The 16,839-nt window shown below is 39.9% G+C and overlaps 1 protein-coding gene across 1 annotated transcript in view; it reads left to right on the forward strand.

Annotated features, from left to right (window-relative positions):
- The window catches only part of FAM92A (family with sequence similarity 92 member A), a 60,435-nt gene extending 45,996 nt beyond the window's left edge, over positions 1–14,439 (forward strand). Inside the window, exons 8-10 of the mRNA XM_019545144.1 lie at positions 3,476–3,589; positions 4,981–5,100; positions 12,943–14,439. Of these exons, the coding sequence (XP_019400689.1) occupies positions 3,476–3,589; positions 4,981–5,100; positions 12,943–13,053 (345 nt within the window). The 3' untranslated portion in view covers positions 13,054–14,439. The remainder of the gene's footprint in view (positions 1–3,475; positions 3,590–4,980; positions 5,101–12,942) is intronic.
- Positions 14,440–16,839: the final 2,400 nt, after the last annotated feature.

Below are 16,839 nucleotides of genomic sequence, written 5' to 3' on the forward strand. Positions count from 1 at the left end.
CCTTAGCTGATAGTTGTTTGTTATTCCATGCACTTTTTTATTATATCCCAACATTTTTAGCTGCTTTTCTGATCGTTAGTATGAAAACAAAGAATCAAACGCCTTTGACATCAACAGTGGGGTAAAATAGGTGCATCTTGGCCCCCACATTTTAACATCTACTTTTCATTCCTGCTTCTTCATGAATTCAAGGACAGCAATGACGGCATTTATTTTCAAACCAAACTAGATGAAGGCTTGTTCAACATTGCAAGGTTTAGAGCAAAAACCAAGGTGAAAGAACTCATTTTGAGATTTCCTGTTTACAAATAATGCAGCCTTGGTTGCCCACAGTGAATCTTCCTGCAAAATCTCTTGGGCAGATTTTCAGAATCATGCAATAGCTTCAGGATGGCAGTTAGTCTCAAAACGTGTGATTATGTACCAAGGGATGAGAAAAAGCAGTACCTGACATCACTCTGGAGGATAAATCTCTTCGTGTCATTGACAGTTTTTGCTACGTGGGTTCTATGATCAGCAGGAATCTTGACTTTCACTCAACTAACCAAATTGGAAAGCAGCTTAACTCTATCCCAACTACACAGTTGGGCCAATAAAGGATATCACCCTAAGAAATTCTTGCTTCATGTTATTTCTGGATGGTCATGGCTACAACATCACTTACATTTGGTATTTCAATGCTAAGTGGAACAGTTTAAAAACAGGAAAGACTGAGAAAAATCCAATGATTATGACTCCCTTTTTGGGAGATAGGACACCTTGGTTCAAATTCCTGCCCCAGTCAAAGCAGCAAAGTTTGAACCTCTGATACCTAGTACTAGAGCTACAGCAGCTGCTCTTCATTGTTTTTGTGAATCGGTTCCTCTTTAAAAAAATTAGATGGCTAAAAATGCAGCTATTCATTTTTAGTTGTATTCTTTCAGTTCACTGAAAATGCTGAATAAACTTCAGTTTTAGGTCAATCTAATATAATAATTTATTTTCTAAGAAAAACGAAAAAACTTTGATACACACACACACACTGAATATAGTAACACCCCTAAAGATTATTGGATTTAATAGTAAACATTGTTCAACAGAACAAGTATCCAAGGTCAAGGCTTTAAGACTGTGATATACACAAAATGATTATTATACTGCAGCATAGTGCCTTACATTGAAGATAACCACTGTTCATAAGAAATACTAATATCACAGGATATTCTCAGTTAACAAACTTCTTTTGGAAAGATCATTACCATAAAACATTTGACAAGTCACTGGCTCAGTACTTGACTGTTAGAGGTGCACATGTTGGGTGTGGTGTTTTTTTTTGTTTTTGTTTTTGTTTTATATATAATTAGTAATGCATACTGTTGGGATATTGTCAGGGTAGAAAGCAGTTTTATTTGTATCTTGATCTTGCAGGAAGTCTACAATTATAGTGCTTACATGAAAAGGACAACCTAATTGAGGGTTTCCAAAATTAAGCAACCTAAAACCTTGTAAATATCAATTAGAGTAACTTAACCTTTGTTTGGTTATTTTGTAAGGCTGAAAGTGAATTACAGAGAGCTTCAATGGATGCAACCCGAACAAGTCGGCAGTTAGAGGAAACCATTGACAATTTTGAGAAGCAGAAAATAAAGGACATAAAGGTATATATGTTTATGTAAATTTGTAAATATTATTCACATTTCAGTTTTAGGATGTTATTTTTCAGGCTGCATGCTGAAATAATTCTTGTTGCTTGTTTGACAAATTAGATACTACCAACTGTTCTTTTGGCTAGTTATGTATAAACTGGTGCAAATACTGTGATAGTCACAAGTGTTACAGTGCTCAACTATTATAGAAGTTGCACGCACACAAAAATCAGCTAATTATTTGTGCCACTTCATTTAGATAGTTTTTAACTGTCTTACTAACAAGAAGTTATCTCCTCTTTGCACTTTTAAACAGCTGCTACATTCCATCCCATAGACAGCTGAACTTGTGGGTAAAATGACATGACCACTCTGTATCAACATGCCTGAATAACAGCAGTAGCTATAAGGAGGCAGGATATAGTTACCCAAATTGGAATGCAGGTCAGGTAATAGGATTAAGTCCCCTCCTGTTACAAGACATATTATTGGATCTTTAGACTGCGAGTGGTCAAAGTTTTGTCTTCTTTGAGTAATAAAGCACGAGTAAAGGAAGCTCATAATTTATAAGTAACTGAATGTTGAGTCTATGACCTCAAATTTTACTGCTGTTTCTAAAGTGGTGTACTTTATTACTATTATTATTAAATGTAATGCCTAGGCCAAAGAAGAAAGAATGATAAAGGAGACCAGTGATGACAAGTAGAGCAGTTTGGATGAGAATCATTCCATGAAGGCGGGAGATTATTATTCAAGAGTGGGGAGGGTTTTTACAGTGTATATTAACACTGTTCAGACCATGGAATGCAATACAAATTCTTCCTACAGAAGCTTGAAGAACATTCAGGCTTAAATCTTTCAAATATTTAAATGAGAACTATGTTCATGTATGGGCATTATGTTTCTACTGGGCAAATTGCTGCTTCTCCTGCAGAAATTGCCAGAGTACCGGTGTTCATTCACTTCCTTTTGGAGGAAACTTGTGCCATACAAGCAGAAAGATCTTTTGCATTGACACCCCTGCGTTTCCTCTCACAAGAATGCATATCTATAATGCTGGACTCCTCTGATCAGAAGAAGTTGAGCTGCTGCAGGCCTCCCAAGCCTTCACAAGATCAGGGGGTTCTGGGGAACATGTTGGGGAACACTGCCCTGCTACTCCCTCCCCTACCAGAACCTGGGAGGAGAAAAGCAGCAGCTGTTGCAGGGTGATGCCTGTTTGGGGAAGGTATGGGAAATCTTTCCCCACTGCTCCACAACCTGCCAGGGACAGAAAAGAGTGGAGCAGCTGCTATTCTCCATGCCTTCCCCAGACTGGGATCACCGTGCTTGGGAAAGGCACAGGTGGCAAGGAAGAAGGGGGTAGCTGCAGGTTGAAATGCCTGTACTCCTCTCTCTCCCTTTCCAGATTTGTAGTGCTGGACATCTCCCATAACTTTCTAGCCTCAGAAATGAAAGCATGCTCATATCCTATATAAAAACTAGCCCATGCTTGATATCATAATGTTGTCAAGGGCAAGAGTATATTGTGCAATTTTATTTATTAGCTCCTCATTTTTCTTCATTGCCTGCCAGTATCATTAGTAGAGTGTTGGCTAAGAATTGAATGTGGAGCAGGATAGATAGCAGCTTGATAAATTTTATTTATACTTATTAACCCCCTAACAAACTTTAGTCCAAATATACAGAACTCTAATATAGGAAAAATACATTAAGCTGTTTTGATGTTTCTGACATTGCAGATGTAATTCTCTTAAAATTTTTATGCATTTGAAGCAAAAACTTTCTTTCGTGTAAGAAATTGGTATAGCTCTATGCAAATAAATCCTTTGCTTTAAATTTGTTTTTAGGATATATTTTCTGAATTTGTAACTATCGAAATGTTATTCCATGGAAAAGCTTTAGAAATTTATACTGCTGCCTACCAAAGTATACAAAACATTGATGAAAATGAAGATTTAGAGGTAAGGCCATTAAGACTTTCTTTTAACTAATTTATGTATAGAACCCAGTTGTATACCACTGATCTACCAATGGTGGCTAAATTGGAAAATGCAAAGGATATCATGCAAATCCTCGTGACACTCTTAACTTTCTACTTCAGCATCTTTTCTTGGACCTTAGCTAAAGTAAAGAATGCTCTGCTATCAAATAGTAGATATTTAAAGATTGTCACCAAATTACACTTTAATCTTCTCTTTGAGACTTCTTCAGTCTCTCTCTCACTCTTGCAGTGGTTTTCAAAGGGTGTGCCAGGGCATGTGCCACAAAAATTATACTTTTATTACTTTTGTATCTGGCCTATGGAGCAAGTCATCCAGCCTGTAGGGCTCCCCACAGGTCCAGAATTTTGGTGGCCTGCTCACAAACAGGGAAGAATTGATGAGTAATGTAGTAGTGGATGGCAACTTGGACAACAGTAGGGAAAGGGAGGATGGAGAGCAGCTGAGTATGGACTCTGGACATCAGAAAAGCCGACTTTGACTCACTCAGGAAACTCATGGGCAGGATCCCCTGGGAAACCAGTCTGAGGGGAAGAGGAGTCCAGGAGAGCTGGCTGTACTTGAAAGAAGCCTGCCGAGGATGTAGGAACAAGCCATCCCAATGTGCAGGAAGACTAGCAAGGATGGCAGAAGACCAGCTTGGCTTAGCAGGGTCCTAAATCACAAAAAAGAAGTGGGAACCTAGACAAATAAATAGGAGTATAGTAGAAGGAGCAACAGTCTCAAGTTGCAGCAAGGGAAGTTTAGGTTAGATATTAGGAAAATGTTTCTCACTAGAAGGGTAGTAAAACACTGGAACAGGTTTTCTAGAGGTAATGGTATCTCCATCCTTGGAAGGTTAAGACCTGGCTAAACAGCATTGGCTGGGATGATTTAGTTGGAGATTGTCCTGCTTTGAGCAAGGGATTGGGCTAGATGACCTCCTGAGGTGCCTTCCAGACTTAATTTTATATGATTCTATGATTCACACATATACACCTTTTTGGGTGCAAGAGTGAAGCTTGCCTCCAATATTAATCCAGAAAAAGTATGTCCCAGGTATCAAAAGTTTTGGAGACAGTGCTCTAAGACATTTTCCAATTTCTTAACAATTCTTGTGAATCTTCTGCCAGATAGATAACCTACCTATTATTTCTTGATCTTTTCAGGGGCTGCATTTGCCTTTTTAGCCACAACATCTTGCTAGGACCTCATGTTCAGCTGATTGTCTATCATGTGCCCCATGTCACAACAGAGAAATTAGTAACAGTTTTTTCCCTCCATTATCTTATTTGTATTAAACAGTGTTACTCTTTTGGACTCAGTCTGTCCTCTGTCATGGCACTAAATTCACTGATTTTTCATCTAAACAGGTTTTTCGGAGTTCACTCCATCCGCCAGACTATCAGTCTCGTTTAGATATAGTCCGTGCAAATTCAAAGTCTCCCCTTCAGAGAAACAGCTCACTAAAATTTTCATCTGGAATGGTACAGGTAAGATAGAAAGCATCTCTCAGTTGGGCACTATCAGTTGAGGGCGCTTTACCTTCAAACAGTTTATCCCAGGAGATTAGAATGACACTGTTTGCCTCATGTGCTTTCTGTGATGAAAGCTAAGGAATGCCAGTCCTACAAGCAGAAGGTTCAGAGAAGGAATGATATAAGTAAGCACATGCATATGGAGGGGAGAGAGTGTTCCTAGCAGGGTCTGGTATAGACATGTTCAGTGATTATCTTTGTTCCCTGTCTCGTGCCTAGAAACAGTGATTGTCCCATTTAAATTTACTAAAATTTGCATGCAATATTAAATGTACATTGCCTTTAACTATTATTAAAAGAGGAAACAACATGCATGAAACAGTTCTGCCAACACATGGTTAATAAACAGAAAAATGGTCAGTATAGAATCCCAACCACCTTGTATACAATAAAGGGCAGTTCGTTTCCTACAAGAGGTGGAAAAGACTTCTACACTTAATCTTAAATATTTCATTTTAGAACTAGCTGAATCAGAATGACTTTAGGATGTGCAAGTGGACTCCTTACCAAGAAAAAATAAAATACGGAATTTGGGTAAAACAGAATTGTCTGTATTCTTGAGTATAATAAGAATGCATTTCACTCAGTGATAAACGCATCTAAACAGGCAGAATATCTAGCTTGACTGAACCAGGTCTAAAAATTCACTGCAACATGGCAAAAAAGGAATTAAGATGTCTTATAAACAAACTCCCCCCTCAACACTCTAATATAGAATACAGTGTTAGAATTCTTAATTCTTTCAAAAGCTGTAATACTAAAATATTTTAACACTTATGAAGGTTAAGCAAAATTAAAAACTTTGGATTTCATGATGTATATTATGGGATAGTGTAATTTTGGAAGGTTGCCTTGCTGCTTTCCACACTTCGGATGCATGTATTCATTATTTGATTTGCCTGAAGGAAGTCACTCATTTTTTTTCATCATTCTTTATGCAGCACCCACACCGTCATCCCTGCCCCCTGAAACAAAGAGCACCATAACTGTCACCTCATTCAGAGGAAGCTATGGTATACACCTTAATCAGTGGTTCTCAATTACTGTAGATTTGAAGCACCCCTCACTAAACCCAAAACACCCCTCCATAACTTTTGTGAATTGAGTGGCACCCCATTTTAAAAGCTAATATACTTATTACAGTGCTTACCTTCTTGCAGGGGGGGGAGGATTGGTCAAATAAGGATGATCCTGAGCCTGCACTCATCCGCTGATCTCCTTGCATATCTCAGGACACCCCAGAGTGCTAAGGCACCTTGGTTGAGAATTATTGCTGTGGGTAAGAGAGCATTAGCATTCCACTGATGTGCTTGAGGTGATAGTTCCTAAATCATCAGGGCTTTCAAGGCAAGCATGACATTTGCAGTTGAATGTATGGGGTTTTCAGCCCTATTTAGGGTAGCAACTTCTAACTTGGGAATTGCACTAAGTAAAACAAGAAGTAACTATGACCTTCCTCAATCACATTCCTACAAATTTATATTAGTTACTTAGAGCATGATTCATATTTTCACAAGATAATCCTTAGCACGGTCCTCTTGATCAGATGCATGAAAAAGGACTTGATGCTCCTTGCCCCATATATATCCTTGCCTTGCATTCAGAGTTGAGCAAGGGAAGTAGCAGATGTGTGGGCACTCGACAGGCATTACCATATTAAGTAGCACTGTCAGCATATCTCAAAAGTATGTTTTGATAACTTTCAAAGAACTTAAGTTGCAGGTGAAGATTCCCTCCCCCACAACTTCCTTTTGTGCAAAAGGTCTTAATTCCACCTACAAGACAACTGCCCACATGAGAGCTTCTTGCACATTTTGGAAATTTAATGACCATCTAATTTTTTACAAATTCAGCACTATCCATTTTCACTTGCATTTTTTTCCACTTGTGATCCTTAGCAAGCTCTTGTCACGCTCTTCACTTACTAGAACTAGGGCTTTCCTGATTACATTCTGCTGATTCAAAATATTTTTCAAAAGTTAATCGATTACTTTTAAATCAAGTGTCAGTTTATAGTGTTTATATCAATCCATTTAGCATATTAAGTCAGAAACTGGTCCACCTGAGCTGCACTGAGCAACAGGCCAAATTGAAGAAGCTAAAAGTAGCTTTAGGCCACTTTTGCATCCCCTTATGGAACACGATTTCACCTCAGAAACTGCTCTTACCATACCTTCTTGCATATAATGTAATTTCAAGCAGCTGGTTTTTGGAAGAAAAACTGTATCTTGTATGTAAGATAGTAAGTCTGTGACCACTGTTTTCTCTAGTGATTCAGTGCTGCTGTGCCTAATACCATTCAAGTCACCTACAAACACCCTGTTGTGCTCATCTAGTAGGCAGCAAACCTAATGCTTTTACTTTCTTGTCCTGTACTTCTGTACAATAAGGTTTTTTTCGCCACTCTCTAAACATGCTCTATGTTTTGAAACAGGAGAGCTAGGTAGGTGGCTGTTTCAGCAGGCAGATTAGCCTATGGAGAACTAAGCCTGCAGTGCTCCAGAAACCAGCACTTACCAGTAAATGCTGGCACAGATGTTTCTTTGTCCTTCACTGAAGAGCTTTAGTCGTATTACCTTAGTCTGGCTTCCTAGCAATACATACCAAAACTAGGCTGCCCCATGCATTCATAAGTTTGTTTAACTATGCCGTGGTTAGTATATTTACTCTGATCCTAGAAGATCCACTTCCACTTCCTCTGCTTCCACAATTTAAATTCTGCACTCCTGCCTATTGCTTATTAAAAGCTGCCAACTGTTACTTAGACTTGTAAATAAAAGGAAACATCCCACTTAAACTTATGAATGGGCAGATTTATTAAAGAGCTTGAGTGCAGGGGTAAAGAGAAACAGTCACCACTTTTTAGTTAGGGTTTAACTAGCTCTGCAACTCACTTGTAATACAAAAGTGTGTCGTTATGTCGGGATTATTTGGGCCTGTAGGCCACAAGCAGTTCTGGGGATTGCTGTGAGCCAGTCAGCATCCCCTGCAACAGCCCAAAGCCCACATGCTCTATTGACCCTGTCCGCCACTGTCAACAGTGCACAGCCCCAGCCCTGACCCTGACCCACCCTGCACCTGGTCCAGACTCACCCCAGTGGGAGTGAACCAGACAGAACTTGTGCGTACAGCCTGACCCCAGCCCATCTGCCCATGTTGAGCAGCCCACCCTGCAGCTTCTCTGCTGGTATCATCACTGCCTCTGGGCCTCCCAGCAGTGGTGTAGAGGAGCCTGGGCATGGGCTTTGGGCGGCCGCAACCATGAAGGGGAAGCTTTCCTCCATGCCTAGCAGCATCTTCTGCTGCTGCTTAGCATGGGCAGGCAGCACGGAGCAGGCACAGGGCAGGCCAGTGTTAGGGTATACATGCAGGTCCCTGCCAATATTACAGGGCTGGGGCCAGTGGCAGTGGAAGCCAGGAGCTACCACCATCTGGGCTGTCTAGGAAAGCCAGCCAGTTGCAGAGCTGCCCCAATCCCGCTGTGTGTTCAGGGGAGAGCAGAACGCGCCACAGGCTGATGGCGCCTGGGCCAGGCCAGACCAAGAGACCAAGTGGGCCAGATAGTCCTTCCACAAGTCATATTTTGCCCACTGTATATCCTGCGAAGGTGGAGAATACCATTTTCATGAACTACTGGTAGACCTTTTTTTGATTTATGAAACTAACTTAGTGGTTTTATCTTAATTGTTAACTGTATGAAGCTTTCATAACTTGTAAACTATTTATTTTTCTTCATAAAATATTAATCTTAAACTGTGTATATAGTACAGCATAAACATAATAGGTATGTATTATTCATCTAGTTAGTGCACGAGCCAAAATCTGAAATAAATCCTTTTTTAAAAATAACTTCCCTTCTAGAGAAGCTACTATACCTCACCCTATTTAGCTTAGCAATTGAAACCCCCTCAAATCCCTGTCATCTTTGAGTATCCATCGAAGTCTCATTTCTTATGCAGGAACTATTGCAACTTCTTTGTTATCTCACACAAGTGAAAAAGCCACAGAAGGTGAAGAACAAATCTCTAAATAGAAAAAGAATTCAAAAGATTGCTCCTAAGTATTTAAACTCCAATAAGCTGGAAATTTTAACTTTGTCCAGTAATTAAACCTGTATTTTCTGTTAATTTCCACTTTCAAAGATTTCTGACAAAGTTATAAGATTTTTTTCTCCATTTTAAGATGGTACATAAAGCCAGTAAGCAAAAGCTTTGATTTAGAAGTTTCAACAAGACAAGGAAAAGGTTTTGCTAGCTTTTATAGTTAGATGTTTACTTTTAATCATTCATTTTATTTGGCTACACTTGGCATACAGATGCACACAATAAAATTTGAGGTAATGTTTGCATTTGTGTGCAAGATAAAGATTTCTAAATTATGTTTTTCATTTGGAAGTGTAATAGAGTGCAAGCCGATCAAGTTCTTTTATCTTCAACACAAAAGGGATTTTGTGCATACAGATTAATGCGAGGAAATAATACATAAGGAACTTAGTTGAATTAATTGTTTCCCAACCACACTGTAAGCCAGGGATAGGCTGGAGGAACACTCAGGGAGTTTTGGTGAGCTGTTGCAGGCTTGGTCAGTACCCATTTCTCCCCTGCACCAGTTTACCAAAATTCCCCAAGTGGTAGACTACCAGACCCAGCCAGGCCAGCGGACGGAGCAGGTGCACAGGGAGCAGTGTCCCGGAGCAGGGTGGGCTGGAATCACCGGGTGGTGACAGCATGGGGCTAGGGCAGAGCTACAATCTGGCTCCCACACTGTCACGGCCCTGCACTGCTGGCCCCGACATCAGCCACTCATCCTGCTCCTGGACACCACTCCCTGCCCACACACTGGTCTAGGTATGTCTCTATGGAGACCCCCACCCACTCTGTCTGGTGCCCCTGGTGGTGGGTGCAAGGCAGACAGGCTGAGGTATGCAGGCAGCAGGGCCAGGTCCAGCAGCAGCTGGAGGAGCCACTATTAATGGGGCTGCTGGGAAGCTGAGTCCAGAATGCCCATGCTGCAGCCAAGGACAGGGTTGGACTGGCCACATGCACCACAGCAGGCTTCTCCCTATGCCTGGGTCCATGCAAGGCCAAGGGATCTGCCACAGACCAGATAAAATCCTCCTGTGGGCCATATCTTGCCCACCCCTGCTGTAAACTAAAACTTTTATATTAACGGGAATCCATTTTAAAAACTTATATTCCTCAGGGTGTTTGGGTTTTTTAAATATATGACTTAGGAAGTTTTTCTTTTTTCAGTGCCTTCTAAGGTCTTCATGCTTCTATAAATATAGCAGAACTTTAAAAACTATTCTAACAGTATGTTTCAGTATGAAATTTTATGATATTGTTAGCTTAATTCCCTTCAAACAAATACAACATAGCAGGAGCTTTGGTTAAACTGAATTGTTGCCACAAACAATGCAAAATAAAAAAGATTCTTTAGTTCTCACATTTCTTATAGGTATGCTGTCAAATTAAATTTGGATTGCTTTGCCAACTTGTGGAATAAATAAAGCTGTGTTGCAACAGGTATCAGTCAGTTTCTAATTTTATTTTTTAAAGATAAGCCACAAAAAAAAAAAACACACTTAAGTTTGGGAGCAGTTTAGCAGGAACAAAACAACAGAGTGTCTTTATCATCATACAAGAAAGCAACAATAGATTTCAGAATAAATACCGTAAAGCTTGCCACACAGAATTAGCACTACTTGACTGCTTTAACCATGGGGAAATAATTAGACGTATTCCTCCTCCAAAGGTTAGTTATGCTTTGTACAGAGAGAACTAATCCCATACAGACAAGGCACCTAGTAAAATAAGCCATCTCAACTGAAATGTTAAGTGCTAGCATTAAGTGTATGTAGACCAAGCCTTAGTACTCCACATGGCATAAATGCTACATCACACCTATTTTGCGTCCCTTGTTCTTAATAGTTTTAAATAACAAACTTATTTGATTTCAAGATGGAATTTGATAAATATATTAAAAGGGGTTCTAATACATTGTTGGCTGCATCAGTAAGTGACTTGACGAGCCAGGTCCCTTCCAGTACCATGAAATTAGCGTGTTCCCATGAAGGAAACTAGTGTAGTGTAAGCAGCATTCTAGTCATTCCAGCTAGTTACAAAGAAAATGAAACCATTACATTCCAAAGTTAGACCAAGCTACAACGAGGCAGATGAACACTCAAAATTCTTGAGGAAAAACTAGAAAAAAAAAATGGCTTCAAAGACCATTAGAAAGTAAAACCTTCACATCACCTGAAAGTTTACTTGACATTGCTTATTCTGGAAGGCCTACCCCTGCTTTGATTGTTGGTCTACAGCAGGGGTGGGCAAAATGCAACCAGGGGGCCTGCCAGGCCATTCTGTCCAGCCCACGGGGCTCCTAAAAAAATTTTTAAAATTAATATTTATCTGCCCTGGGCTGCCTGTCATGCAGCCCTCGATGGCTTGCAGAAACTCAGTAAGTGGCCCTCTGCCCAAAACAATCTCCCGCCCCAGTCTACAGGCATGATCCCAGTTCTCATTAAATACCATCTTTACCCAATCCAAATTTATAAATGTTATAATTTTCCATGTATAGAATCTAATTATTGGCAAGTCATCTTAAATTTGTTGCCTCCCCTTCACTGCTGCAGTGGGACAGTTGGTAACAGAGGGGCAGGCAGCAGATGAGCCAAGTGACTTGCCCCTTCCCCCTCTGATGCCTGCCCTCCTCACAGTGTTGTGCCCTTGGTGACCTGCCCCTTGCCCCTCTGACACCTGCCCTCCTCACAGTGCTGTGCCCTTGGTGCCTGCACCCCCAGCTGGAGTACATGCTGGTGGTTGCACCAGCAGCTGCTCTGAGTTGGGGCTGCCACTGCCACCACTGCCTAGCTAAAGTGACCATGTGCTCCATGCCCCAATACAGAGGTGGGGACAGAGCTGAAACCTTGACACAGGGTGAACAGTAGTGGCATGGAAGGTGGACAGCAGGGACTGTAGGGTGCAGCTGTGACTCCAGGACCTGGGTTTACCGCCAGTCACAGTAGCCACTACCCCCACTTTCCCCTAATGCTTGTACTCAAATCTGAGATGAGGGGGTCTTTATTTCCTCCAGTCCAGGGGGATGGGAGAAGACATCTTATCTTGGATTAAAACTACTGCTTGGTAGTTCTCTGCAGTAGAATTTAGGTTGAGCTTTTAAAGAGGAAAAAATGGGTAACTACCTTTGATGTACATTATGGTTGGGGAACTGGAAGGCAAGGGGAGAAGAGCTACCTCAAATGCATGGAACCTTAGGGTTGGATAGGAGCAGTAGGAGAGGAAGATGCAGAAAGAGCACTGCTGTGAATTTGAAAATCTGCAGTGGAAGCTCACCCAGTTATGTTCCCAAAGCTGTAAGTTGCTGGCTGCTCTTCCTCAGGAGATGCACTAATACAATCACCTTTTAGTACTGCTGCTTTAACGGAAAAGGGTTGCAGGCTTGAACACAACAAGCTCCTTTTCCCCACTTCCCAAATTTTCATAAGACCTTCAAAATGTTTTCTGCACAGCTTACCCAATGTGAAGGAAGTGAGATTAGATTTCTCATTCAAGTATGTTGGGCTGCTTTTTGGCAGTTCCTTCTTACTGGAAACCATTCAAAGTGATTGACAACATTTTTAAAATACCATTTTTGTTTACCTGCCACAAGCTTATAATATATATCAGGCATCTTTCTTTTGGCACTACATTTTTTGAAATCATGAATAAGTTGTTACACAGTGGGGAAAGGAAATAAAACAGTAAAAAAAATTTTATTTGATATCACATTTAGAAAATTTCTAACAGTCGAATAAGAAAAGAGGAGGAAGATGAAGAAGACGAAGATGATGATGACGATGATGAAGAGGAGGAGGAACTAGAAGCTACCAAGGAAGAGAGATAACTGATAATTGTTTTAAAGGTGCTTTTTAAAATTACAAGAAAAGCTTTTCATTTAAGGCTTTTATATATTAGATGGTAATTCACTGACACTATCCATTAAAAGAATCCTAACAAAGGAGGAAGACAGCCGCAGTAACATTCAGTCCTTTGAATGATTGTCTATTTGTTATTTTGACAGTCAGTCAGTCTTGTGGAGGTATGAAACACTTCAGAAAATGGAGGTCTTAGACATAAAAGAGAAATAGTTTAAATTCTCCAAAAAGCTTCCCTAAAAATTATGTATACAGATCTAGTATCAACTTCAAGGTATTCAACAGAAATGCTACTGATGTATTTAAATATTTTCCAGGCAGACAGGCAGTCCTGAATACAGGAGGCTTTATTCCTAGGCCCAGCCAGCCTGTATGTGTCATTGTATTTGCGTAGTGCCTTATTCCCATATCTGTCCTTTAGAGCCAAGGTCTTATTCAGCTAACTCAAACCATTGCCCCTGGTTGAACACAACTCCAAGAAACTACTTCCTTGAAGTAACTGAACACATTCCCTTTCTCTGCCTGAGCCTGATACTAGAATGGAATGGTATTTACCTGTGTAAGAGTTTTCAGGGCATGCGTGCACCGTGATTGTTACTACTCTAAAATGATACAAATGTCTTAACAAATCAAAAATCTTACCCATGCTGTCTGCCTTTTTGGTGAAAGTGCCTTCATAACAGCCATTTAAGTTGGGTCTTTACTTGAAATTCATTTTTTGTGCTTGCTTTTTATACTAGTTTATTCATTTCCTAGTTTTTATGACTACAAATACAGGACTTCAGTATGATTTCATATTTATCTTCTCAAACTGTCCTGAATAAATATATCAGTATTGTATGGAGTTAAGTTTTGTCTGCCAAAAAATTGTTTCAGTATTTAATTGAGCTTGAACTTTTGTATTATTAGTCTTAATTGACTATATTGAAACTACACCACATGTATCTACACAATGCAAAAAATAAAAGATTTTAAATGGAATTCCTATTTATCCATTAGAACTTAAACAACTTCCAAATTTCATTATTTACTTACCAACTCACCAAATCAAAATATATTAACTAGACACTAAATATTGTAAAATGTTACCGTAATTTTCTTTTGGGTACAGAATAGAAGATTTATATTATGATGTTATTTCCTTTTTTTGGTAAAAGCAGCAATGCATGTTTGTTTTGAAGGGAGAGACAAAGCCTTACCAGAAAGTAACACAGGGAAAAAAAAAGTGAACTTTAAAATACATTGCAATTCAGAAAAAATATATATATTTGAATGGACCATATAAAGTAGTTTTAAAAATGTCAGCCTAAGACACCAGATAAACAGGAAAAATACAGGGATAGCTGACAAGGAGAGAAAGAATAAATCCATATAAAGGTTTCAGAATTAACAGGACCTAAAACAAAGAAAAGTCACATAATGTAGCTTCCAAATAGACAATACAGGCAGTCCTCAGACTTACGATGCTATTAGTTACTGAAAACCACATCTTAAGTTGAAACATCATAACTTGGAGCCAATTTTCCCATACAAGCAAGGTTATAAATGAGGATTTGGTTTCTTTATGCACTTGATACAGCTGTGTCCACCTGGTAAGTCTGGTGTGGTGGAAAGGGAGGAGGAAGGGAAGGGATGTGGGGGAGCAGATCAAGGCCCACATGGTGAGGGAAGGGCTGGGGGCAAGTTGCTCATCTGGCAGCTCCTGATGCTTATCTAGGAGGGAATGGAGGGTGCCCCCAGATCTGCATGGGGCAGGTTCAGGTGGGGCTGGGGCTGCACATGGAAGGGGTACTATGCTTTCCCAGACCCGCCCCCCCAATGAGCACAGCCCCATCCTGTGCTTATCCCACCACAGCTGGGCAAGCAGCAGGACAGCATAGCCCCCACTCCCAGTACAGCCCCAGCCTCGCCCCGGTCCAGGGGCACATGCCCTCCTGGATGAATGGCAGGAGTTGCCAGATAAGCAACTTGCCCTAGCCCCACCCTCACTGCAGGGGGCCTTGATATGCCCCTTCCCCATCCCTTCTACCACACCAGACTTACCAGCTGGACGCAGTGTTGCAAAATCAAAACCCATGTTGGAAGGTCAAAACAGGGTGTCAATTTATAAATGTCTTAAGTGCCATTTATTGCAACTTGAGAAGTCGTAAGCTGAGGACTGCCTGTATACCAGTTGTCCCACTAATAAACATTTGCTAGAGATAGCGATGAAACCAGCAGTATGCTGAAAGGCAAAACAACAACAAAAAAACCTCTATATAGTTTTGTACCAGCTGGGGAAGCCAGAAATCTAAGATACAAACACAACGACATCCATTATATATAGGTGAAGCATGTTTTTTTCTATTTTAAACAGTCCAGGTCAACACTTAGTATCTTTAAAATGAACACCACTCTTCATAATCCCTGTAATAACCTGGACACAAAGTCTCTCTGAAAAATTAACCATTTATTTTTCTTTAAGGGGGTATATTAAAGAACATGTCAATGAATTCTGACTTTTAAACATGTAACGAGTATACTACTGTAGATACTCACATAGAAAACTTTTTCATCCGGTCCAGACTGAAGAAAATCATCAAGTATTTACAATGCAACACATATAGAGCTTCTTAGTATTAGATTAAACACTTAACTCTGTTACAATTCTGGCTGGACACTGTCACTTAGATTTGGCAATCAGTTTCCATTCAGGTAACAATTCTTTGTAGAAGCAGTTTCATAATTTACTCTAAAGCATGCCAGGTTTCTCTAATGCATGTCTTTTAAACAGCAAGGAGATGAAGCATTTTACATTTCTTTTGAAATACCATAAATTGGCATGGAGTCTTGGAAACCAGGATACTAGCGAAACTACTTTCAGTTAGATACCTAAACGAGGTAACACTTAAGTGTTTTCATAAGTGTGTTAAGTAGTAGTTGAAAACTTTATATTTAAGGTTCTCCTGTCTTAGGTTTCTCCAGATTAAAGTACAGCACAAGCATTTCTGTTCTATGAAGAGGACCTGCTTTCCTAGCTTTTGTATGAGTGGGGTGATAGCATGCTACATGAAAGGAACACATTTGCATTTACATTCTTTATCTTAGAAAGTAAGAGCTAATGCTTGATTTACTTCTTCCTCCATTGAAAAGTATGTGTGGAAGTTAAACATATTCAAAATACAAACTCAGCTGCATAAATTTCCTTACACATTATCACTTAAGAAAAAATGGGGATGTCAGCAATGAGTCTACAAGCTTCTGCTTTTGACTGTTGAAACCTTTTCGTATAGTAGTTTGGTGTTACATTGCTTTAAGAACTGTTTATATAAGTTTATGGTCTTATAAGTAGGTAACATTCAAAAAATTGTCCAGTATAAACAGTTTATTCCAATCCCAACATTCAAATTGAAACATGTATTTATTTCATCACTAAGTTTCATGCTGACCCATAGAGCAGCTTTCACTGCATCTTTCATGCTTCTGTGGTGCTTAGGTCTTCAGCTTGTGAAATGCTGCATAAGCCTTTTTCCCTCCCAACCAACAAGCTAGGTCATAAGTCTACCATAACCCTCATCTTTGTCAGCAGCCCTCTTTGCTATTGATGTTTCTGGTAATCATCTTCCCTACAATGCAACTACTTTAACATTTCTTCATTGATAAAATACTAACCTTCATTTCAGGACCATAGAAAGCCACCACAAATTCACTGTCCATGGAGCAGAGTAAAACAAAAACAAAAAACCTCAGATAAAAGCTCTTTCCTCTCTAGTACA

This window comes from Crocodylus porosus, unplaced genomic scaffold (genome assembly GCF_001723895.1).
Source record: "Crocodylus porosus isolate Cpor-Errol unplaced genomic scaffold, CroPor_comp1, whole genome shotgun sequence".
In the NCBI taxonomy this organism is placed as follows: domain Eukaryota; kingdom Metazoa; phylum Chordata; order Crocodylia; family Crocodylidae; genus Crocodylus; species Crocodylus porosus.